General features: G+C 50.6%; 1 protein-coding gene across 3 annotated transcripts in view; it reads right to left on the bottom strand.

Moving 5' to 3' along the window:
* The window catches only part of LOC133141770 (membrane-associated phosphatidylinositol transfer protein 2-like), an 81,744-nt gene that overhangs the window by 31,313 nt on the left and 23,276 nt on the right, over window positions 1-27,155 (bottom strand). For 2 of the 3 annotated variants that reach the window (XM_061262486.1, XM_061262488.1), the window contains exons 2-6: window positions 26,729-26,827; window positions 11,508-11,711; window positions 5,051-5,265; window positions 3,778-3,899; window positions 3,033-3,266 (exon numbers count right to left, since the gene is read on the bottom strand). In XM_061262486.1, the coding sequence (XP_061118470.1) occupies window positions 3,033-3,266; window positions 3,778-3,899; window positions 5,051-5,265; window positions 11,508-11,585 (649 nt within the window). In that variant the 5' untranslated portion in view covers window positions 11,586-11,711; window positions 26,729-26,827. Of the gene's footprint in view, window positions 1-3,032; window positions 3,267-3,777; window positions 3,900-5,050; window positions 5,266-11,463; window positions 11,478-11,507; window positions 11,712-26,728; window positions 26,828-27,155 lie in introns of those variants that run through there. The other variant, XM_061262487.1, reaches the window with a different exon arrangement.

Genomic DNA, 27,155 nt, shown 5'->3' with positions numbered 1-27,155 from the left:
ACCAAGAGGAAACGCACAGAAGTGCTCCCTGTGCCTGTGTGTTCCCACTTTTACACGGTCATGTCGTTTTTACCTTGTGTGCTCGCTATTTGAGGGTTCATGCCTGGTGTTTGCCCTTTTTTACTGCTCTACAAGGCGTCTTTGTGACAGCCTTCTGCAAAAAGCACTATACAAATAAAATTAAATCAAAGTGAATTGAATATAAGATAAATGCGCTGCTCCAGTCCTGCCACAGATCCAATAACCCCACCGGATAATCAGCTCAGCCGACTTAATACCGTCTCCCCGCCACTGAGCCTTTTGAAAGGTCACTAAGGGTCGTTACCGAGGGCAACCCTGCTACGGACATTCTGCATTGTGAGGAACCTTCTGGACTTCAGCAGCACAGCGGGGGGATGAAAGGCAGGGGCTGAATACCTGGCAAAAGATTCTGCTGTGGAGCTGCCTTAACTTACCGTAAGCTCTTGTGTACTCTGTTAAGTGGCTGCTGGACAGGAGATAAGAGGGCATTGGCTAAGTGGCAGTAATCTAATGTGCTGTAATGTGCTGCTGTAAGAGAGAGAAAGAGCTGACAGGCTTCAGCGTGATTGAGCTCGGGAAAGTTTGGTCAGAGAGCCAAAAGATGGAAGAAATAGAGGGAATTGTTCAGTCTGTTCACGATCGGAACGTTGTCGTCCGACATTTTTTGGTGAAGTCAAACCTGGTTCTTCAGGCTGATGAACTCACAGCAGGGGTGAAGCAGGGAGTGTGTTTTGGGTGGGCGGGGATCGTGTACAAGGGACTGTACAGCCAATCCGGTAGAGCAGGTGATTAGGTGAGCAGATATAGAGAGCGAATTTCAGTGGAAATTTGGTAAGGACACTGAGGTTAACACCCCTTCTCTCTAAAAGTGCCAGAGTTGCTGGCTCGAACCCAGCCCTCTGGGCCAAAAGTGTTTAAGTGTGAAAGTGTCCTTGAGCAACTCACCTAACCCCTAACCTCTCCTCACAAGCTGGAGTTAAGTCACCTAACCCCTAACTTCTCCCGACGAGCTGGAGTCAATTCACCTAACCCCTAACTTCTCCCGACGAGCTGGAGTCAATTCACCTAACCCCTAACCTCTCCCAACGAGCTGGAGTCAAGTCACCTAACCCCTAACCTCTCCCAACGAGCTGGAGTCAAGTCACCTAACCCCTAACCTCTCCCGACGAGCTGGAGTCAAGTCACCTAACCCCTAACCTCTCCCAACGAGCTGGAGTCAAGTCACCTAACCCCTAACCTCTCCCAACGAGCTGGAGTCAAGTCACCTAACCCCTAACTTCTCCCGACGAGCTGGTCGGCGCCTGCCGACACTACGGCCTGCAGGGCCTGGAGTTGAGCAGCCCTGGTGTCCTACGGGAGGGAAGAGCGCCTACTACTCTCTCACTAACACCTCAGTCAGCCAGTAAAACACTAACACAGCTAAGTGTTAAGTGCTAAGTGGCTAAGTGTTCCTCGGAGGTCTCTGATTGAAGCACAGGCCAGGCCCAGCCCCCAGGCTTCACTTGGGCAGTTTGACTGGAGCAGGGCAGGGGCGGCTGCTGGCGAAATGCAAATTATGTACAAACTAGGAGAGCCGCGGCCAAGGGCGGCAGTCAGGCGGCTCGTCTCCGAACACGTCCACCGGCGAGTAAACAAACATCGTTACCTCCCTGTAAGAGATTAACCCAATCAGACACGGAGCGCGTGGCGAGGAAATTAATTTGTCCCGCCGTTTTTTCCGGGGCCTGGTGCTTCTGACAGCATTAAGAGGCTTTCATTAAGAGCTGGTTAATGATTAGAGAGGTACCCCTCTGCACCATATGGCCACGGGTCCACCTGACAGGGCCCTACGCTGGGGAGAGATAAGGACAGCATCGGGTCCAGAGCCTGTGCAAACACAGGGACCAGCATGTACCAGGGCTCCTCACCCACAGCTACCCACAAGCCACAGCACTATGGAGAACACAGGGACCGGCATGTACCAGGGCCCCTCACCCACAGCAACCCACAAGCCACAGTGCTCCATGGAGATACACTAAACAAGCATCCTCTTCTCGTAATGACACTTCAAATCTTTTTTCTCTCTCAATTAGAAAATATCCACAGTTTAAGTGACTATTTATTTGACAAGGGAAATTTTCTTACCCCACTGGCAAATCTTCATATATTAGTCAAACTGTCTCACCTCATTGGCAAAATTTTAGTGCTATTTAGCAAAAAAAAAGAAATAAGATATAGCATATAGAAATAGACTAAATGTAAGACTAAAATACATCTTAAGGTTGACCTATTTTTAATGGTTCTTGCATGTCCATGGTATTCCATAATATTCCATGTTAAATCAACTCTGAGTACAATTCACCCATATTGGACTCAACCTTACCCTAATACTGCAAACAAGCAATTTACACCTGCTTAGTAACTATGCCTGAACCAATATCCAGTCACAGCTGACTGGAATCCACGTAAATATTCCCTCTAATGTCACTCGTCCTCTATTCAGACAATTAACTGTGTCCTTCACTGGAGATATCTCACCCCCACACCCACCATCACACAGTAACGATACCCCACCCCCACACCCACCCTCACACAGTAATGACAGACAGAGTCGTCATGAACCACATAACAGCAAATGGCTGGGGCTACAATGAGCTGTCAATCACTAACTTCTTGAACCAGTCAAAAGGTTTTACTCTCCACAGCAAAATACAATTGGTTCAAAAGCACTGGAGTGACTGGAAGCTCCACCACTTTGTCCGAGTTTAACATATCTGAAATGCTTTAACTCTTTAGAGTTAGAATTTCAAAGAACCATGTTATTAAAATGCAAAACGGTAAAATAAATAGTGCTTTACAAAAGGACCTTTAGACAGGATTTAACGGTTGTGTCAAGCAGCGCTACTCAACTCCACGTCCTGCAGGTGTTTGTTCCCACCATGCACTAGACCACCAGACTTCACGCAGGACCAGGAGTTGAGTAGCGCGAGTGTAAAGGGTTAAAGCACATTCCCCCCGCCCGGGTTACGCACCGACGTCGTGGATGAAGCGCTCGATCTTGGACTGCATGCCCCAGTAGCGGAACTCCACCTTGCACAGCTTGTAGGCGCACATGATGGGCACCTTCCCCGGGTCAGCCTCGAAGTCCTGGATCCAGTCGTCCGTCAGAGGTCCCCGCTTGGTCTTCTCAGACCTGTAGAGTTTGGGGTCTTCCTCCGCCAGGTACTCATGGGGGGCGATGGGGTCCTTGACGATGTCGATGGGGTCTGGGCCAGGGTGACACACACAGAAAAACACAGTTTTTACAGGAATTTTTTTATTTTCCTTCCCCAGCTTGGTACGGACTCATTGCTGCAGCCTCTGCTATCGACTCAGGAAAGCACAGACATGCATGTGCTTTGCAGCCACACACACACACACACCGCCAGCTACACACACATACTGCCAGCCATACACACACCGTCAACCATACACATACAGCCAGCTACACACACACACACGCCTCCAGCTACACACACAGTGTCAGTCACACACACTGTTCAGCACAGAGGATGAAAAGGGTTTTTGTTTTCACTTGAAAATCAGCAGCTGGTGACAGCTGGAGAAAGCAGGCGATACGGGTGAACTGGGTAATCAGCTGCAGTAATGAACCACTTCCACTGCTGATTAAAACGCAGACCCCTGGACCAGGCCTGCGCCAGGGCCTCAGATCTCCCACCATGCACTTGGGCTCGCCCGCGCGGGAGGCCTCGGAGAAGACGGCGGCCGTGAGCTCACCTAGCGTCCTCTGCCTGCGGTCGGCAGTCGACAAGTTGAAGACGTCCACCTGGTTCCCCGTGTCAGGCTTGTAGTACGTCTCGATGTCGATGGAGAACTTCTCCACGAAGGGGCAGGTGTACCTGCGGGGACAGGAGCAGGGTGAGCGTAAGCGGGCCTGTAGTTACCACATTCATTTAGCACATGCGCTTATGCAGGGAGTGAGGTTTCAGCACTCCACAAACAGGTGGGGCTGCTGTGTGACGTCAGTGATCGGCTGACTTCCGCTCATCGTTGAGTGCTGCCGTAGGGAGCGAAACCTTTTGATCGGTTCAAACAAGTCAGTGACGGACGGAACAAGTTCAGGTCCCTCACATCTGCATGTGCTGCTGCTGGGGGTGCGACAGTCGGCTTGGTGTCAGCGGGGGTCGGAGGTTGTGGTCCGTGTGCGCCCAGCAGAGCAGGACAGAGTGTGTGCAGCAGAGCTGTTCAAACACCATCCTCAGCAAGGCTGCTCACAGCACCCCAAATTCAATTGCACTGCGCTGCAATAAATTACTACCGGCCGCGCTGACAATAGTCATTTTAAAACAGAAAAAAAAGCCCAAAAGAACAGTGATTGCGGACATGTTTTCCAGCCATTTCACAAGCGCTACTTCTGCCCAGACTGAGAGCAAATAGCTCAGGTTAGAGGAACATGTCCATTCTAGTACGCCTGTGTGCGCACAATCTGTGCTTCTTTATTTGGAAAACATGCAAAATGCCCGGCTACATGCCTTTAGTAAATCACTGAATATGTGTGAAACCAAGGGGTGGCACCAATAAAGCACCTCACACACCTCACATACCTCACATATGTTTTTGTGTATGCTGCCAAGCAATTTCGATCACGGTCTTTGATGAGACAGTTCAGGAAATTGTATACAGGGCGTGTTTGTGGTGTAGGGGTGGGGTTCAGGTCTCTCACCGTGTGTGGGTGTACGGGAAAGTGTTTGGGGTGTAGGGGTGGGGTTCAGGTCTCTCACCGTGTGTGGGTGTATGGGAAAGTGTTTGGGGTGTAGGGGTGGGGTTCAGGTCTCTCACCGTGTGCGGGTGTAGGGGTCAGTATTGGGGTATAGGGGCAGTGTTGGGGTATAGGGGTCAGTGTTGGGGTGTAGGGGCAGTGTTGGGGTGTAGGGGGCAGCGTTGGGGGTCTCACCGTGTGCGGGTGTAGGGGTCAGTATTGGGGTATAGGGGCAGTGTTGGGGTATCGGGGTCAGTGTTGGGGTGTAGGGGGCAGCGTTGGGGGTCTCACCGTGTGCGGGTGTAGGGGTAGGCGTTCCAGGACTCCTCCTCCACGCGCAGGGCAGCTTTGGGCAGGATGGAGCGGAACCAGCTGGGGATGTGCATGCCGATGTGGTACACCTTGTGTGTGTACTGCCCCGCCCCGCCCGGCCCGTCTGTGTACGGCCGGTTCTCCAGGATCTCCACGCCGCTGCCCTCCCCGCACGTCTCCTCCCGGCTCTTCTTCTGCAGGGGGAGGGGGCAGAGCCACAGGGAATTCATTATGCAACCATTTCCCCTGCGTCGTTCGCCTTTGTTAGGCTATGCCCGGGCTGCATATGGGAATTATACACTCAGTGAGCACTTTATTAGGTAGACCTGTACACCAGCTTGTTAATGTAAATATATAAATATCAGCCCATCATGTGGCAGCAACTAAATGCATAAAAGCATGCAAACATGGTCAAGAGGTCAGAGGAGAAGGGCCAGACTGGTCAAAGCTGACAGGAAGGTGACGGCAACGCAAATAACCACAACAGTGGTATGCAGAAGAGCACAAGCCGAATCATGAAAACACATACCAGTTCTCCACAAGCCAAAACAAACAAGAGCGATGGCAGAAATGGCACCAGACCAATCTGGCAGTCCTCCGATCCCCCTGAGGGCGCTGGCGGGCACAGTTAGCAGCGCTGCGTCGTTAGCGCGGTGACACTGAGAAACCGCGCTATAGCAGGGCGGCCCAATCATGTGCCCCAGGAGAGCAGGCAGGGTCCCATCACTACACCAGCTGGCTTCACTCGTCACGCTCCCGCTGAAGGTGTGTTCATTAGTGAAATCAGCAGGTGAAGAGACGGGCCGGGGTGAAAGCCTGGGCAGGACTGGGCAGGACTGGGGGGAATCTAATTGGGCCTCACGCCTCCTCCCAGAGGACAGGAGTGCTGCGTCATGTCGGCGGGATTGGGATGACTGGGCGGTTTCAGCTGGGGTGAGGTTTCGCGATGACTCATCCCCCCCCCCCCCCGTCGTACAGGAAAACGCCGAGCTCAGCACATCCCCACGGCCGGATGGAACGGAGCAGCGGCAAAGTCATCTGGAAAGTCAAACTCGAGGGGAGAGGGGGGGGGGGGGGGGGGGTACCTTGTGCTCTCTCCAAAAACTGCTCCTGCCCCTCCTGCTCACATTTTGCCCCAGCAGGGGAGATTGATTGCCCTTCACCGGGGCAGTTTTCCGAGCCAAGCTCTGCGCCGCTATAACACCAATGGCCCACCGAATCGGGATAGCAAAGTGTCCCTCACTCCTCAGTGCTCCCGTAAGCCACACACTCCGCCGGCCGGACCTCGGCCTGCCCTGCCAGCACACTTCAGCAGCGGGCCTGCTGATGGACGTCCACCACACACTCAGCTCCTCGGATCCTCCCAGCCTCTCTGCTCCTTAACTGCAGGAGGTTCCGGTGCTGAATTACACCGCAGAACGCCCGCCGTCCCCGTCCTAAAAGCACATTTCACATTACCGGCCCCGCCCGCAGTGAGACGATAGCGGACGAAGGTGACTCTAAAGAATACGCTGTTCCCGGATCTGATCCACCGCCTCCTATCCCTGGAGGCCCCAAGGCTGCTCCACCACAGAACATCTGACCTCCCATTATCAGCTGGAAGCCTTTGCAGAGGCAGACCTGGGTCAAAGACGTAATTGATTTGGATTCAAATACTTTTGCGTGTGCTCGAGCGATCTTGCCTGGTGCAATTGAGCCAACCAAGAGGACCGGAAGGTGGGGTTTGTGTTTTTTGAGGGGGATGTGATAGGTTCACCAGACAAAGCTCAGTCACTCTGCACAGCGTGACCGGTCCCAAACCGGGGGTCCAGCAGACAGATGGGCACACACAGTTCCCCCCGTCAGGAGCAGGGACAGGGTCACCCAGCAGCCAGACAGTCTGATAACAGGGAGAAGATTTACTTAAAGGCTTCAGATAAACCCAGACTCCTGCAGAGCTAAGGGTGTCACACATGACCCTCCCAAGCCAGAAACAAAGGCACAGGAGAGATAGAGTGAGAGAAAGAGAGAGAGATTTGGAGAGATGAGACAGACAGTCAGAGGGAGGGAGAGACAGAGACAGAGTGAGAGACGGAGAGAGAGATGGAAAGCTAGAGACAGAGAGATTTGGAGAGGAGAGATGAGACAGACAGTCGGAGGGAGGGAGAGACAGACAGAGAGAGAGAGAAGGACAACGTGGATGAGGTGAATAAAAGGGTTTAAGTACGCAGTTTAACTTCACTGAGGCAGTAAATCAATGGAGCTTTGTTATCATTCATTCCTTGGTCCTCTAAAATGGGGAGACTGTATTTAAAAAGGGATGTAATTCCTACACGGATCATCCAAAATGGATGCAAATACCCCCAAATTTAAGGTGACAGTCTGCACTTTAACCTCATATCCATGTTTTATTTCAAATCCATTGTGCTGGAGTACAGAGCCAAAAGAACAGAATTTGTACCACAGTTTAAATATTTATGGACTGAACTGTAATAGGGCTCGCAGTCACATAACAACGCCTGTGTAGTGAATGTAAACTAATGTAATATAATGCCATAAGCGCATAATGTTCTCACAAATGCGTATCATGGCCAATCTGAACTCATGAATGGCATCCAGTTACAGGCAGAAAACACCATCATCTTCAGTGGACAGTTGGCCTCTGAGGGCTTAAAGCTAAAACTGTGTCAAAGAGAGGACTCTTCTCGGTGGTGGGAAGGTAGGAACATTCCCTGCCCGAGGGGAGATGTAAACAGTGGAAACCAAAGGCTTCCAAAAGACCACCAATCACGGCATGCTGTAGTCTGCTCGACAGCCAATCGCGGCATGTTGTAGTCTGCTCGACAGCCAATCGCGGACTTTGGACTTGAAACCAGCCCTGGGGCGTGATGTCATGGAGAACAGGACTGTTTCTCAGGAACCGCACAGAAAGGTTTGACTGCTCTTTAAGGACACCCCGCGCAGTCTTACCAGCCCCCCGGGCCGGGCCTCCCAGCATGCAATGGGACTGGGGCAGCACCCGCGAATGGAAAGCAGGCCAGAGTGCGACTTAGTCACGACAGCCCCCCCCCCCCTCCTCCCCCCCTCCTCCCGCCTCCATTATACGGGCAGGCGATTCATTAGCCGCAGAGCTCCTCTCAGCACCGAGCAGGTCTGCAGGCCGGACACAGCACAGGCCACTGGAGACCACCTACCCCCACCCCACCTTCCCCCGGCAGCAGCGCACACCACTTCATTACCCCTCTGACAGCCAGCATAGGGCAGGGTGCTGGCCTGCATCAATCAGCTCCTCCAGGCTGAAGATTTACACTCCCGACCGCAAAACAAAGGCACACAAAAAAAAGCGAGATGAAATGATGGAATTAGAGGAGGGAGGGAGAAAAAAAAGGTTCTTCTATTTCGCCTCCTCCACAACCTGCTTATTGATTGATTTAATTTGGCCCTCTTGTATCGCACATATGGCATTCTCCTGCAGGCTTTCAGACGTCGTATACAGGTCGTATATGCATCTGAAAAACTCTTTACATTCTCCTGCAGGCTTTCAGACGTCGTATACAGGTCGGATACGTATCTGAAAAACCCTTTACATTCTCCTGCTGGTCCCTGAGAATTGTCTACATAACGTTACCAGCCTAGAATGTAGTCATATGAAAGAATTATTTTGGTTCTGCTTTTTTGCGAAATTAAGATTGTCAACTGGTGTAACGAAAAGAGTTAAGGTGTCAGGTTTATTTACTGTGGTAAGAGTCGTCAGACCCAGTTCTGGTGATATCACCACAACACTGCCACACTCTGCACAGTCCAGGTCGCAACTGGCATTTCAAGCACGCGAGTCAAAGTTCATGTTTTGACTACGAGCTACAAGACTTTTTGCAGGAGACAGAAATGAGTTTGAAAGGTGGGCCATCAGTCACCACGCCGCTCTGTGTGGTCTGCAGATTTCTGCGGGCCTTCGTTCCGCTCGGTGATTGGCTCGTTAGGGGCATGTGACGGGTGTGACGCACAGGAGCGGATGCGCTAACCGCTACGGCGTAAACGGAGACGCCCCGCCGCTCAGCGAACCGCGCACGCGTTATCTTGTCGCAAATTAGGCATCGATTAGCGCCGATTCGCCTGGTGCACAGAGAGAGACGTGGGGGGGCCTCACCCCAGCACCTGAAACGGAGACTCTCTGCAGTGACGAGGGCGTGTGAAATGCAGAATAGAAACACAGAGAGCAGGAGGATCTGGTCCTCCACTGTGGCAGGAGCCCTTCCCAGCTTCCCCTCCTCCCCTGCCCTCTATGACTCATCGCCCCCTCTGGGTGCTTCCTGGACACCCCCCCGAACCGTCATCCCCGCCCCACTCCCCTCAGCAGCATGGCCGAAAGGTCGGTCCATGAGGAGAGCCGTTGGAACGCTCCACACCGAGCCAGGAGCGCCGGGCAAGCTTCCGAAGCGGGACAGGGAACGTCCGTGTGCGTTTCGGTACACCAAGATTCTCTCCTCACAGTCCTCTACGCCCCCCTGCCCCCTCCCCACACCCCCTATCGGGGAAGGCGAGTGCCGTAGGGTTGCCAAGGCAACACTGCCACGTCAGTGACCAGGCTGCCTCTCTCACGCGGTACGCTCTGGTGATGTCACCAGTAGCCGTGGCACCCAGAGAGGCGCTGAACTGAACTGCCATCTTTCACCTGCGGATCATTCCTGCACATTAACCCCCCCTCATATGCAGCTTACACTCAGCGGCTTAGCATTGACGCCGGCAATGGCACACAATGGAGCTCATGTGTAGTCGAGCATGCAGAGCATTACACACACACGCACACGCACGCACGCATGCACGCACTCACACTCACACCACACACACACACAATGTCACTATTTCTGTAAGCTGGGATATGAGGAATCATCTTTAGCAGCGGTCGTGACTATTGTTTGAAAGGTCGGAGGGGGAGCGCAGGGCAGGGCAGCCGAGCACTGAGCGTGTCCCTGGGCTCCGGCCCCGCCCTCCAGCTGTCCCAGATGGCTCTTCAGGCCCGTGGGAAAAGGCCTAATGCCATTAGAGAGGATGAGTGTGCCAATGCAGCTCCGCCCAGCGCTAACGCTGTTCCTGTACCGCCTGCACAAACAAGGCCACTGTACCACACACACGCACACACACACACACACACACGCACACACGCACAGACACACACAAACACACACACACACACACTCACACAGACACGGACACCACACACACACACACACACACAGACACCACACACACACACACACACACGGTCCACTGTACCACACACCACACATACACACACACACACCACACGGTCCACTGTACCACACACCACACACACACGCACACCACACACCATACACACATGCACACACCATACACACACACACATAAACACATGGTCTACTGTACCACGGTACATGTTCCACACATACACACACACAAGGTGTACTCAGCACAATGGTACAGGTTCCACACATACATACACACACACACACCGTCTACTCAGCACTACGGTACATGTTCCACACACACACGCACACCACACCACACACCCACACACACACACACATACACACATGTCCACACACCATACACACACACGCACACCACACATACACATACACACAGACATCTGGAGGAGAAACCAACAGCAAACACAACACTGGGCTCTTTTGTACTGCAGTAAACATTTGGTGGCAGTTTAATCGGCAGTAATCTCCAGGATTACTCCTGGTTTTTTAATCACAGTGTACCTAGAAATGAGCTTTATTATGTGGCAACACAGTTCAAAGTAATCTTTCATAAACTAGGTTCCAACACAAAGGGGAGTTTTCCCCCCTCCCCGCAACAAACTCTTTCCATAAGTGCAAAAACATGCTAATCTGCTAACGTACATACATGTAGCAGGACATGACAGTCTGTCTATATGTTTGTGCGTCTGTCTGTCTGTGCCAGCCCTGGGTTACACCTCTGTTTGATTACTTTAACCCTTCAGATGCTGGAAAAAACATTGAAAACTATCCCTGACAACAAAATATTTACATGAACGTGCTAACGTGCTAATGTTACTCACCTGTATCATGTAAAGCAGGGCCATGTGCTAACGTGCTAACTTTACTCACCTGCATCATGTAAAGCTGGGCGATGTGCTAATGTGTTAACTTAATTCACCTGTATCATGCAGAGCTGGGCGATGCGCTAACGTGCTAATGGTACTCAGCTGCATCATGTAGATCTGGGTGATGCGCTAACGTGCTAATGTTACTCACCTGTATCATGTAAAGCAGGGCGATGTGCTAATGTGCTAACTGTACTCAGCGGCATCATGTAGATCTGGGTGATGCGCTAACGTGCTAATGTTACTCACCTGTATCATGTAAAGCAGGGCCATGTGCTAACGTGCTAACTTTACTCACCTGTATCATGTAGAGCTGGGTGATGCGCTAACGTGCTAACTCACCTGTATCATGTAGAGCTGGGCGATGCGGTACTCCTCCACGCTCATGGGCATGGGGATGCGGTACTCCTTGATCAGCATGTTGAGCTGAGGGGGTGGGGGGCGGGGGTGATGGGGGGGCTCTGTCAGCCGCTTTCAGAGGGAATCCAGCGGGAGGGATCGAGCCCAGGCGCCTCAAGCCACCGGTGGTGATCTCATCGACCAAACCTGCCAGAGGAGATAAACAGGATCTGATCAGCGGCTGAAACGCATCCACCCCTCCCATTCGTCATTACAGAGACCGTTAACCGCCAACACCAAGGTATTACAATGCTGTGGGAATGCCACAGAAAAGCTACAAGAATGTTGAACTGTGAGATCCTGCTCAACCATCCCAGTAACTGTCACTTCTGTGCTACCCTCCAGTCTGGCCGCTTATAATTTTAATATCCCTCTTGGCAGTTACAGCGAGGTCCCGCGGCACAATGAGCCGGGAAGTCACACTCTAGCGGCACCCAACAGCCTGGGAGCCTCACAGCACGACCACACCTCAAACCGCAACCACACCTCAAACCGCAACCTTCTCTAAAAGCATAACCACAGTACCTCTCCCAGAAAAACAGGCTGAACTCCGCACCTGCTTTTCTGTGTCAACTAACTCTTCCTCAGGAAAGTCTGGAGTCAATCCTCCTTCTCCCCAAGTTCTTACTGCTTGTATTTCAAAGGATTCGGGCAGAGGATTTCCTTATGGTTGGTTCTTTGGGAATTGGAGTGAGAAGGTCCCTGCGTCGATACACTCAGTGCCGAGCCCCTAATCCCAGACGCTGGAATCGGAAACGGCGGAATATTCCAGACCGGCCCATTCTTCGCACGGGGCAGCTGTGCTCAGTGAGTGGGAAGCGGTTGCGTATGGCGATTTTGACACACACACCGGGGAGAGGAGACTCACACCTCCAACCGCCGATGGCCACCACACACAATAAAGGCAACCACAGTACCGCTTGCCAGGTCGTAAACAGCATCACATGACGGGGGGGGGGGGGGGGGGGCGTGTGTGTGCGCGTGTGTGTGTGTGTGGGACGCTTAGTATAAGACGGATTATCCTGTAGGACATTACACAACGGTTTCTTAAGTGGCATACAGAGTTGTGTGTGTGTGTGTGTGTGTGTGCGTGTGCCCACGTTTGCACAGACTGGTGTGTGTGTAGTGGTTGACCTGAACACCCCCCATGGCAACTGTTAAGGGGGGGGGGGGGGAATCTGGATCATTGGTCAGCGGTCGGTTGGAGGGTTGTGTAATCACCTTCATAATCACAGTAAGCAGCTCATATTCCTGCAGTATCCACCCCTGAACCCCCCCCCCCCCCCCAAAAAAAAAAAAAAAAACACAAAGAGAGTACACATGAGGTAAGTCTGACGCAGCTCTGCACTGGGACAGATAGGTGCTCCCGCCGCAGCACCAGGGCCAAAGGGGCTGAAGCACATCCTATACCCCGTTCCGCTGTAGGAGGACCAGTACAGCAAAAGTAAGTAGCACATTCTTGGCCTGTTTAAGGATTAGAATTCTGGCCACACCTGAAGCCTCAGGTTACAGTTGGAACGTAGAAATCGGAGCTGGAAGTCTGACGTAATTTACATACTGGGCACCAGTAAAGATTACCCCTTCTTAAATGAAACAACTTGATACAGCCACTGAAATTCTAAGTTGTCAAAACTATTTAGAATTTTTTCAACTTCACAAATATAAGGAATTCACATTTTATTTAAATGTCTTATAATTAAAAAGTAAGAAATAAAATATTCTGAATTCTTTACACAATGTTTCAAGGGCAGGAGTGAAATTGGCATGACCTGTGAATTAATTTGTACTACAGATACATAAATATTTTATGGGGTGACAGAACAATAAAACCGGAAAAGTAATTTGTAAACATATGTACTTTGAAAAAGAAGCAACTAATAATAAATAAATAAGGGTATAGTGAATCTTCTGAATATCTGCACTCCTGCATGATTTAGCACTTTAGCTAATGGCTTGAACAGCATAATCTCAATATGCAAGAGAGAAAACTGATGTTGCATTTATTTCAGCACATCCTATAAAAATAAAATTACATCGAAGGGAATGTCGTAATATATTCTGGCTGACTTGCTTTTCATCTTGGGTAATATACGACCTTGCAATCAAATCTGAAATCCACTGGTCTCTGCAAGAAAAATAAAAGTTTGCTTTTCTGCAGCTGCTAGCACTATGGCGCAGCGATCTTGGAGCAGGCTAGGTTGTGACATCACGAGGTCTGTCTCATCTTATCCCTATTGCCAGACTGCTGATTTCAATGAGCTTAATACTAAATTATGAAAATGAAAAAACTAAACCGAGAACGCAAGGAGGGTACTTTTGTATTGTCCCAGGTTGCTCGAATGCGTATTACCAAACAAAGGAGGGGTATCATTGATGGTAAAATGGTTGCCATTTTTATAGCGCCTTTATCCAAAGGGCTGTACAATTGATGCTTCTCATTCACCCGTTCATACACACACTCACAGCGATTGGCTGCCATGCAAGGCACCGACCAGGAGCATTTAGGGGTTCGGTGTCTTGCTCAGGGCCACTTCGACACATCCTGGGCGGGGAACCGGCAAACCCTCTGACTGCCAGAGGACTGCTCTTACCGCCTGAGCCAATGCGGCCACGATGACCGCAAACTGCAGACCCGACAACCCCATCCCACTGGGGGACTCAGAGCAGTCTCAGAGCAGCCAGTGGGCCAGTAGTCAGCGTCTCATCAGAGCACCACAGGGCATTCACTCCATGGCCTGCACAGCCATTTCTGACAAACAGGGCCTGAACAGAGGGAGTGAAATGCCTGATTAAGAACTATTCACAGCGTCTCACAATGCTGGGATGGTGATTATGGACTCAGCTAGCAGAAAGCTGCATGCACAGTATGTTCCAAAGACAACCTGAAAAGCCCTGATGTGGAAGAACGGCGAGTTAAATGGAATGTGAACATTTCACTGATTAGTGCGCCAGGCGCCACCTTACAGGCGGAGACATGCGAACAGATTTAAATCTCAAAGTGTGTACAGTGGCAGTGACACTCACGTCCACCATTTTGTTTGCAGTTTATTAATACATTTATTTGGGAGGTATTTTTGTTACAATGCGCAACACAAAACTGGGTGCAGTACCGAAGAAGGAGGCCTCGTGTCAGATGAGTCATGTGGAACCTTGTCTCTGGATTATTATACGGTAATATTCCTCATTCTGAACCCTCTCCCACAGGGCACACTGCAAGGCTAACTACATAGCTGCTATCATTTTACACAGCAGGGTGTTGACTGAAATAAACCAGGCAAAACACTTTTCACCTTTACAAATTGGTTACATGCCCAGGGCCTAGATTCATGAAGCATCTTATGAAACATATGAGCACGGATCTAGGATTACTATGGCCTTTACTTCACACTGATAAGGCTGGGATTTGGACATGGGCAAACCGATCTGAGATCAGTGCTACGACTCTAATTCAATTATAAATGACACACCCAAGCTTTTAGGACACTCTCCCAGGCTGTTGCTAGCAAGCTAGAGTGTGTGAGTGTGTGTGTGTGTGTGTGTGTGTGTGAGTGTGTGTGTGTGTGTGTGTGTATGTGCATGTGTGTGCATGTTCGTGTGGAGTGTGTGTGTGTACATGTATGTGTGTGTGTGTGAGTGTTCATATGAGAGTGTGTGCATGCTCGTGTGGAGTGTGTATTTGTGTGAGTGTGTGCATGTTCGTTAGGAGTGTGTGTGTGTGAGTGTTTGAGTGTAAGTGTGTGAGTGTGCATGTTCGTATGGAGTATGTGTCCTCCTCTATAACAGGGATGTAGGTCAGGGTAAATGAGTCACTCCCAGACACACAATCCCAAAACGAGACTCCTTTCAGCGGGGGTCAGAGGTGGCCAAGGACATTTGTCATCGAGGTCACAATGGGACACGGGGTCACTGTAGCCGTCCTCCGAAAAACGGGCCACGATGTCTCCGATGTCCCTTCCAGTAACTCTACACGCGCGCTCTACATTACACTTCCTCTCCCTGTCACCGGCGGTCCGCTTCTTCCCGTCAACCGTCCTGAGGGGCCGCAGGTAGGCACCGCTATGACCAGATAGCATTACCGAGGTTTGGGCTTTGGGTGGCGAGGGCCTATGAAAACGAGCTTCAGTAACGTGAGAGAGGGAGCTGAAGGGTGGGTCTCCTCCATCATGTCTGAGAAGACGCGAGCCGGGCTCCCTGGGGAGGTGAGACTGATTCATTCAGGGTATGGCCTCAGGACCCTCCCTGCCTCCAGAACCCACCTGGGTCAGCACCTACACCTTTACCTCGGACCAGAACTAAACCAAGCAAAACCTCTGCAACCAGCAACAATCCGCATGAAAACTACTGCAGAACTTCCCCTTTACCCCCGGTCAGTAATCTGTACGACCAACGACAGCATGACCCCCCCCCCCACTTTAGACTTTACTCTCTCCTTTACCCAGCACAAAAATATCATTTTGAACATTCGTGCCTGAAAAAGTTATATTACATGAAATGTGAAATGCTTTTTTGCTTTTTTACTGAAAGATTTTGACCACACGGAAAACAATACGTTGACCAAAATGGCGATTACATTTCTGAGCTAGTACCTCTTGTTTTGGAGAAATTAACAGTGTGACAACTTACCCTGCTATTCCCTACAGAACCTTAATTACATTTCAGAAGAAGCATAAGTGCATAAACATATTTTTTTGGGGGGCAGACATACACTATGTTCTATGATGTAAAGAAATCAATTCAATCAATTTCCTTAAGAGAACGTGCCGCTGAACATGTTGCTCAGTGTAAATTGTGCGGTAAAATGATCTCCGTACTGAGGAAGTGTGGGCCCAAGGGCCAGAATAGAAGCCTTTCTGTGTAGAAAGTGTAATTACACAGAACATAAGCCCATTACAGCGTGGGACACAAGTAGCAGTTTTCCTGTACAGAGTGAACAAGGTGTGTTTACATGAACCACCCTGGTGGGGGGGACGCCCCTCCTCATTGGTTCAAGAACAATGTTGTTACAAAGGCATCTGCACACTGAGAGGTTTATGCGGTGTGTAAACAGAGGCCCGCATGCGGTGGGCCTGTATGAGGAAGGGGCGGGGCTTGTATGCCGAAGGGGCGGAGCTTGTATGCAGAAGGGGCAGGGCTTGTATGTAGAGGGGGCGGGGCCTGTATGAAACAGGGACAAGGCCACTGGGAGAAAAAGGTGGGTCTTTTTTCTGCAGAAACTCTCACACAGTTTGAACATGAAAACAAACTACAGTCAGACTGCAAAGTCTGCTTTTCAGAAATGTGCCCGAGCCAGTTTTGCGTAGCGTGCAGTCAGAGAATGCCAGGCGTGTTGTCACATGACACGCAGTCGAGCTGTGAGAATGTGAAGGAGGGCAGAGGAGACGTGCTACGTGGGAACAGAGGGGCGGACAGTCTACACGCCTACCCCTTTCCTCCCTCAGATTCATATTTTACAATGTGCTATGAGTGACTCGGATGGTCATGGAGTGTACACAACACCCACCTGAACACTACAAATTCAGCACTACAACTGTTCTACCTCTCCCAATAACTCCAGTTTCCGGTGAAATATTATATTTCTATTCTATTGTGGCGCAGGGTGCACCAATATTGAACACAAATTATTATTTTTTTTAAAGTATAATAAAAAATATATATAATAATATATAATATATAATAAAATATATAGAATATCTACAATATATACAACCTATTACATAACATACAGTGGGTGATATAAAGTGGCTTCAGAAAGTATTCAGACCCCTTCACTTTAGATTTAGATTCAATGTTAGTCAGTTTGGCTGGACGGCCAACTCTTAGTGGTTCCATACTTCTTCCATTTCACAATGAGAGACCACTGTGCTCCTGGGAACACTTAAAGCTTTAGAAATGGTTTTACACCCTTGCCCTGATCTATGCCTCGCCTCAATTTTATCGCAGAGGTCTGCTGCAGAGAGTTCCTTGGACTTCATGGCTTGGTTTTTGTCCTAACATGCAATGTGTGAATTGTGGGACCTTATATACGTAGGTGTGTGCCTTTCTAAACTATGCCCAATCAAGTCAATATGCCACAGCTGGACTCAAATCAAAGAAGGGGAGGGATAAACAGTGTTGTGGTTTGAGTGTGTTTGTTGCTGCAATTCCTCAGTTGACCAGAAAGTCCAAAATTACCTATTGTACCTTCAATTTACTTGCAAAAATTTCTAAAAACATGTTTTCACTTTGTCATTATGGGTTATTGAGTGTAGATTGACGGGAAATGTTCTCAATTAAAAATTAAATCGACAACACAAAAAAGTGAAGTGGTCTGAATACTGAAGCCACTGTATAAACTATGGAATACAAAATTAATAAAATATAGCCTACTATAGCACACACACACACACACATGCACATGCACATACACACACACACACACACCCACGCCCACACACACACTCACATGCACACACGCACACGCACGCACGCACGCACGCACACACACACGCACACACACACGCACACACACACACACACACACTCACACACTCACACGCACACACACACACATGCACGCACGCACACACGCACACACACGCGCACACACACACACGCACACATACGCACACGCACGCACACGCACGCACACGCACGCACACGCACGCACACGCACGCACACGCACGCACACTCACACACGCACACTCACACACACACACACACACACACACACACACGCACGCACACACACAGCCCCACCACCAGCACCAGCATCAGCAGAGTTTCATCACATCACAGTTTTTAAACCTGCAGCAGCAGCACAACACCGCGACAGTGGCTGCAACTGCTGTCCATCAAACACGGAAGCTGTTGACAGGCTGGAAAAGAGAAGGAGCGTCTGTCTTCTCGAGAGGACCTGGGCAAAGGTCACAGGTCAGCCCCGACTGGGTCTATATTCCCCCAACCCCTCTGCTGAGGCCCAGCCACTGTGTGCACCAGTTCATTTTTTTTTTTCCTGCATGCACTAATGTTCTAACGATGTAGCGGACGGCAGTTGATTCAGGGTGTACACACGAGGAGGAGAACAGGGATGGAGAGGCAGAGGAGAGAGGCAGATAATGTATTCTTCCCCTTCCTGTTTTTCAACCACAACCTTTTTTTCTGCTTTTTTCTTTTCCTCGACTTCTTCACCTCTTCTGGAGCTTTGCAGTGCAGTTGCCATGGAGATGTAAAAGGCCCTGTCGCAATTGGGCCGTTGGCTGCGTGACGCTCATAGAACAAGGCGCCAGCCCACTAGGTAATCAGAGATGATCTCCTCCTCTCTGTCACTCCTCTTCTCTCCCTCTGTCTCTCCTCCCCTCCTCCTCTCTCCCTCTATCTCTCCTCCTCTCCTCCTCTCTCCCCCTGTTTCTCCTTCTCTCCTCCTCTCTCCCTCTGTCTCCTCCTCTCCTCCTCTCTCCCTGTCTCTCCCCCTCTCCTCCTCTCTCCCTCTGTCTCTTCTCCTCTCCCCTCTCCTCCTCTCCCCCTCGGTCTCTCCCCTCTCCTCCTCTGTCTCTCCTCCTCTCCTCCTCTCTCCCTCCTCCTCACTGTCTTTTTCTCTCCCTCTCAGTCATGCTGTCATTCCCCAGGCCTGGTGTGAGCCCACATCTCGGGCAGACTACTGCAGACAAACACTGGTGAACATAAGTGGGTCCAGAAGCACGCAGACAAAAGCAGACGCATGCACACGCCTGTGTTTGTGTGCAGACCTGGTTGGATGCCCCTCTCTCCCAGACGCCTGTGAGACATCGTCACGCCATGTCACTCATCACAGAACAGACAGTTTCCGTTTGCTGGAGTAGGAATTCCACACCACCCATAAGCGCTAACCTGGGTACCCAGTCATCACTCACACCTCAGCAAGGGGGCTTATGGGTAGCATGAGCAGGGCTGCAGGGTGGCTCATCGTGGCAGTGCACAGATGGGCATCTTATTCTACACCAGCGCCCCTCACTGGTCACAAACAAGACTGCCTATATTTAATAATTAACATCTACTTTCCCGAACCATGTGGGGTAATGTGTCCTCTGTATTTCACCCATCCTGTTTACTTAAAGAGCAGTGGTCAGCCACAGCACAGTGCCTGGGGACCAGCTCCAGTGCTAAGGCCAGTGCCTGGGGACCAGCTCCAGTGCTAAGGCCAGTGCCTGGGGACCAGCTCCAGTGCTGAGGCCAGTGCCTGGGGACCAGCTCCAGTGCTGAGGCCAGTGCCTGGGGACCAGCTCCAGTGCTGAGGCCAGTGCCTGGGGACCAGCTCCAGTGCTGAGGCCAGTGCCTGGGGACCAGCTCCAGTGCCTGGGTCAAGGGCAATAGCAGGAGTATACCGGCTGAGCCAGAAGCAAAGAGACTTCCTCATATCTCATATCTGTGGGAGCCTGACTGGTGAGCGCGGTGCGATAAGAAGCAGCGGCTGACATGGCGGGCCTCAGAGGAGAGCCCAGGCCCGTCCGCAAGGAGGACGAAATAAGCGCTGTCAAATACCGCAGAGCGACGCACACTGAGAGAACGAGAACAAGAGAAGGGGATAAGAGGAAAATGCCATTAAAAGGAAAGAACAGAGTGAGCTAAACAGAAAAAGACTCACTCCGCCCCTCCCTGCAGAACAGCACCTAAGATAGGCAGTTATTTGCACATTGGGTGTCGCGGTTTTACTCTTAAAGGTCCATCCTGGAACTCATCTAGGGCTAGCTTTCATCACAGCCTTTCAGAGCACTTATCAAAGCCAGTGTTTCAGTCACACTGCAATGTGTACATGCATCTCTGGCTTAACGTAGAGCTACAACCCTTACAGTAAATCTCTAAAACACACCCCCTGCTCATGTTGTTTTTTAAGGTATTTTTGTTTTTTACAAAAGAAGCACGTTCCCATAATGAACAAGGAACCAAGAATTGCGGTGGCGACAATTTTGTTTCCAACCAGTCCTCTGCCTTCTCAGAGAGGAAGTTACCCGTCTTAATTCTCAGCAGAATTGGGATTTTATTTGAACATAAAGAACTAACTGGGCACGGGGGTGGCCTTGTATTTTAACCTCAGATGACGCAAACTTAAACAGGTCAAATCAAAAGTTATTTGTGCAGTGAATTCTACAAAAATCTGTCACAAAATGATTTGGTAATGGCCAAATGGCCAATGACAATGGCCCCTGGCCTGATATTTCTGAAGTGTTTGTTAGTTTAACCTGTAGAAATGTTAAACTGTGTAAAATCATTCACTAAAGAACATACAGTCAGGTCCATAAATATTGGGACATCGACACAATTCTCAGCTTTTTGGCGCTATACACCACCACAATGGATTTGAAATGAAACGAACAAGATGTGCTTTAACTGCAGACTTTCAGCATTAATTTGAGGGTATTTACATCCAAATTAGGTGAACGGTGTAGGAATTACAACAGTTTCTATATGTGCCTCCCACTTTTTAAGGGACCAAAAGTAATGGGACAAACTAACAATCATAAATCAGACTTTCACTTTTTAATACGCATAGACATCACCAGACGCTGGGTTTCATCCCTGGTGATGCTCTGCCAGGCCTCTACTGCAACTGCCTTCAGTTCCTGCTTGTTCTTGGGGCATTTTCCCTTCAGTTTTGTCTTCAGCAAGTGAAATGCATGTTCAATCGGATTCAGGTCAGGTGATTGACTTGGCAATTGCATCACATTCCACTTCTTTGCCTTAAAAAACTCTTTGGTTGCTTTCGCAGTATGCTTCGGGTCATTGTCCATCTGCACTGTGAAAAGCCGACCAATGAGTTCTGAAGCATTTGGCTGAATATGAGCAGATAATATTGCCCAAAACACTTCAGAATTCATCCTGCTGCTTTTGTCAGCAGTCACATCATCAATAAATCCAAGGGAACCAGTTCCATTGGCAGCCATACATGCCCACGCCATGACACATCACTGATGAGGTGGTATGTTTTGGATCATGAGCAGTTCCTTTCCTTCTCCATACTCTTCTCTTCCCATCATTCTAGTACAAGTTGATCTTTGTCTCATCTGTCCATAGGATGTTGTTCCAGAACTGTAAAGGCTTTTTTAGATGTTGTTTGGCAAACTCTAATCTGGTCTTCCTGTTTTTGAGGCTCACCAATGGTTTACATCTTGTGGTGAACCCTCTGTATTCACTCTGGTGAAGTCTTCTCTTGATTGTTGACTTTGACACACATACACCTACCTCCTGGAGAGTGTTCTTGATCTGGCCAACTGTTGTGAAGGGGTTTTTCTTCACCAGGGAAATAATTCTTCTGTCATCCACCACAGTTGTTTTCCGTGGTCTTCCGGGTCTTTTGGTGTTGCTGAGCTCACCGGTGCGTTCTTTCTTTTTAAGAATGTTCCAAACAGTTGATTTGGCCACACCTAATGTTTTTGCTATCTCTCTGATGGGTTTGTTTTGATTTTTCAGCCTAATGATGGCTTGCTTCACTGATAGTGACAGCTCTTTGGATCTCATATTGAGAGTTGACAGCAACAGATTCCAAATGCAAATAGCACACTTGAAATGAACTCTAGACCTTTTATCTGCTCCTTGTGAATGAGATAATGAGGGAATAACACACACCTGGCCATGGAACAGCTGAGCAGCCAATTGTCCCATTACTTTTGGTCCCTTAAAAAGTGGGAGGCACATATAGAAACTGTTGTAATTCCTACACTGTTCACCTGATTTGGATACCCTCAAATTAAAGCTGAAAGTCTGCAGTTAAAGCATATCTTGTTTGTTTCATTTCAAATCCATTGTGGTGGTGTATAGAGCCAAAAAAAGGAGAATTGTGTCGATGTCCCAATATTTATGGACCTGACTGTACATAAAATGTGAGTAAAATATGAGGACATAGACATGCAACTGTAATATATGGACCACTGCATGAACAAGTACCAGAAAAGACAGGAAGTGAATAAGCAGCCTGGGTTGGGGTCAGCATTTTGGAGTTTCAGACCACAGGTGTTCAAAACAGCTCCATTTACTCTTCAGACTCAGCTGGGACCCCCCTCCCGCTCCCTCTCTCCCCCCAGACCGCGTCGATGCGTCGTGTCAAAGTGAAAGAGCTGTCAGCGTCTTGCTGGCGGCCAGCCGTCAGGCCCTTATCGGGTCATCAGCAGGTTGCCGTGACAGCGTCGTCCGGACCTGCTGACAGGGTTGATTCCTTCGGCTTAAACCGCCCCTCCCCCCACAGAGAGCAGTTAAACACCCAAACTGCCCCTCCACTCCGAGGAACAGGGTCAAAAGTCACCCAGGTGTCTCGTCTTCAGTCTGTCTTCCTCCTGGATTCCCCCCGCCCCCATCAGGAGAGCTGCATGGGGCACAGAGCCCCATCTGTGCGCTTTTAAAACGTGTCCCACCTCTCCTCCACCCCTGAGCTGTATGGTTCCTGGGCCACTGATCCAGACTCATATAGAGGATGATTTTATATCATTCCCCCCACCCCCCACCCCCCTGCTCTGCTCCTCCCCTCACCCGTCCCTCCTTTCCCATAATCCCTTTCACCTGCTGTGGCTCTTTCGCCATTTAGCAGGTGGATGGGACAGGGAGACGGGGAGTGGTGTGCGCTGTTCAGCGCTAACCTGCTAACCCCCCTCCCATCCCGCATCCCGCTGCTGTGCGTGACATTCCACACGGGCCTCCAGCCAGCTGCCAGGCCCGGCAGAGTGCTCCACAACACACAGAGAACAGCCTCAAATACGACATCCTCACACTGCCCCCACACTCCCACAGAGCGCTCCACAACACACAGAGAACAGCCTCAAATACGACATCCTCACACTGCCCCCACACTCCCACAGAGCGCTCCACAACACACAGAGAACAGCCTCAAATACGACATCCTCACACTGCCCCCACACTCCCACAGAGCGCTCCACAACACACAGAGAACAGCCTCAAATACGACATCCTCACACTGCGCCCACACAGTGCTCCACAACACACAGAGAACAGCCTCAAATACGACTTCCTCACACTGCCCCCACACTCCCACAGAGCGCTCCACAACACACAGAGAACAGCCACAAATACGACATCCTCACACAGCGCTCCACAACACACAGAGAACAGCCACAAATACGACATCCTCACACTGCCCCCACACAGCTCTCCACAACACACAGAGAACAGCCACAAATACGACATCCTCACACTGCCCCCACACTCCCACAGAGCGCTCCACAACACAGAGAACAGCCACAAATACAACATCCTCACACTGCCCCCACACAGCGCTCCACAACACACAGAGAACAGCCACAAATACGACATCCTCACACTGCCCCCACACTCCCACAGAGCGCTCCACAACACACAGAGAACAGCCTCAAATACGACTTCCTCACACTGCCCCCACACAGCTCTCCACAACACACAGAGAACAGCCTCAAATACAACATCCTCACACTGCCCCCACACTCCCACAGAGTGCTCCACAACACACAGAGAACAGCCTCAAATACGACATCCTCACACTGCCCCCACACAGCGCTCCACAACACACAGAGAACAGCCTCAAATACGACATCCTCACACTGCCCCCACACAGCGCTCCACAACACAGAGAACAGCCTCAAATACGACATCCTCACACTGCCCCCACACTCCCACAGAGCGCTCCACAACACACAGAGAACAGCCACAAATACGACATCCTCACACCGCCCCCACACAGCTCTCCACAACACACAGAGAACAGCCTCAAATACGACATCCTCACACTGCCCCCACACAGCGCTCCACAACACACAGAGAACAGCCTCAAATACGACATCCTCACACTGCCCCCACACAGCTCTCCACAACACACAGAGAACAGCCTCAAATACGACATCCTCACACTGCCCCCACACTCCCACAGAGCGCTCCACAACACACAGAGAACAGCCACAAATACAACATCCTCACACAGCGCTCCACAACACACAGAGAACAGCCACAAATACGACATCCTCACACTGCCCCCACACAGCTCTCCACAACACACAGAAAACAGCCACAAATACGACATCCTCACACTGCCCCCACACTCCCACAGAGCGCTCCACAACACAGAGAACAGCCACAAATACAACATCCTCACACTGCCCCCACACAGCGCTCCACAACACACAGAGAACAGCCTCAAATACGACATCCTCACACTGCCCCCACACAGCTCTCCACAACACACAGAGAACAGCCTCAAATACGACATCCTCACACTGCCCCCACACAGCGCTCCACAACACACAGAGAACAGCCACAAATACAACATCCTCACACTGCCCCCACACTCCCACAGAGCGCTCCACAACACACAGAGAACAGCCTCAAATACGACATCCTCACACTGCCCCCACACAGCTCTCCACAACACACAGAGAACAGCCTCAAATACGACATCCTCACACTGCCCCCACACAGCGCTCCACAACACACAGAGAACAGCCACAAATACAACATCCTCACACTGCCCCCACACAGCGCTCCACAACACACAGAGAACAGCCTCAAATACGACATCCTCACACTGCCCCCACACAGCTCTCCACAACACACAGAGAACAGCCTCAAATACGACATCCTCACACTGCCCCCACACAGCGCTCCACAACACACAGAGAACAGCCACAAATACAACATCCTCACACTGCCCCCACACTCCCACAGAGCGCTCCACAACACACAGAGAACAGCCTCAAATACGACATCCTCACACTGCCCCCACACAGCTCTCCACAACACACAGAGAACAGCCTCAAATACGACATCCTCACACTGCCCCCACACAGCGCTCCACAACACACAGAGAACAGCCACAAATACGACATCCTCACACTGCCCCCACACTCCCACAGAGCGCTCCACAACACACAGAGAACAGCCTCAAATACGACTTCCTCACACTGCCCCCACACAGCTCTCCACAACACACAGAGAACAGCCTCAAATACAACATCCTCACACTGCCCCCACACTCCCACAGAGTGCTCCACAACACACAGAGAACAGCCTCAAATACGACATCCTCACACTGCCCCCACACAGCGCTCCACAACACACAGAGAACAGCCTCAAATACGACATCCTCACACTGCCCCCACACAGCGCTCCACAACACAGAGAACAGCCTCAAATACGACATCCTCACACTGCCCCCACACAGCTCTCCACAACACACAGAGAACAGCCTCAAATACGACATCCTCACACTGCCCCCACACTCCCACAGAGCGCTCCACAACACACAGAGAACAGCCACAAATACAACATCCTCACACAGCGCTCCACAACACACAGAGAACAGCCACAAATACGACATCCTCACACTGCCCCCACACAGCTCTCCACAACACACAGAAAACAGCCACAAATACGACATCCTCACACTGCCCCCACACTCCCACAGAGCGCTCCACAACACAGAGAACAGCCACAAATACAACATCCTCACACTGCCCCCACACAGCGCTCCACAACACACAGAGAACAGCCTCAAATACGACATCCTCACACTGCCCCCACACAGCTCTCCACAACACACAGAGAACAGCCTCAAATACGACATCCTCACACTGCCCCCACACAGCGCTCCACAACACACAGAGAACAGCCACAAATACAACATCCTCACACTGCCCCCACACTCCCACAGAGCGCTCCACAACACACAGAGAACAGCCTCAAATACGACATCCTCACACTGCCCCCACACAGCTCTCCACAACACACAGAGAACAGCCTCAAATACGACATCCTCACACTGCCCCCACACAGCGCTCCACAACACACAGAGAACAGCCACAAATACGACATCCTCACACTGCCCCCACACTCGCACAGAGCGCTCCACAACACACAGAGAACAGCCTCAAATACGACATCCTCACACTGCCCCCACACAGCTCTCCACAACACACAGAGAACAGCCTCAAATACGACATCCTCACACTGCCCCCACACAGCTCTCCACAACACACAGAGAACAGCCTCAAATACAACATCCTCACCACTGCCCCCACAGTTCTAGGAGCTTCTGTTATAAGAGAGCAAGGGAACACTTTGAGGGTCTCCATGTCAAGTTTCTACCCCCTCTCCCCCTTACAACTGTCATGCCCAGCAGGTGGAGTCTGCCCCCCCAGAGGAATTTGGCAAGTGGTGGGTAGGGGGGTGCACTTACATCATAGTGCCAGCGACCATGTCATCTGCAGTGTTCCGAGGATCGGCCGGCAAGCACGTGTTCCACGGCGTTCCCGAAATCTTCCGCTGTTCCCAGGACCTGCAAGGGAACAGCTGGCTGTTAGGACTGAGAAAGGACCCAGCGCTTCGCTTCAAAAAAATAAAAGCCCTTCCGCCCGAGCTCGCTCACACGCCAGGCAAGCACAAGGACACGGCTCAGGGGGAAAAGAATTAATGAATAAATATCACGCACTTAAATGCAAATCCCGGGTTGATTTGAATTCTGGGACAGGGCTGTACTTCCTGCTTTTCCCTCACATCACCATGGCTGTGACAGACAGCTCATTTTCCTGCTGATGGAAGACAGGTTTTTATGCAGGAAAATCTCCTGAAAAGACAGTGCGGTCTGGGCCTCTTTTGCGTACCAG

The sequence above is a fragment of the Conger conger genome, chromosome 12, assembly GCF_963514075.1.
Source record: "Conger conger chromosome 12, fConCon1.1, whole genome shotgun sequence".
Classification (NCBI taxonomy): domain Eukaryota; kingdom Metazoa; phylum Chordata; class Actinopteri; order Anguilliformes; family Congridae; genus Conger; species Conger conger.
The sequence above is the reverse complement of the archived record's forward strand: the minus strand, read 5'-3'. Positions and strand labels throughout refer to the sequence as shown.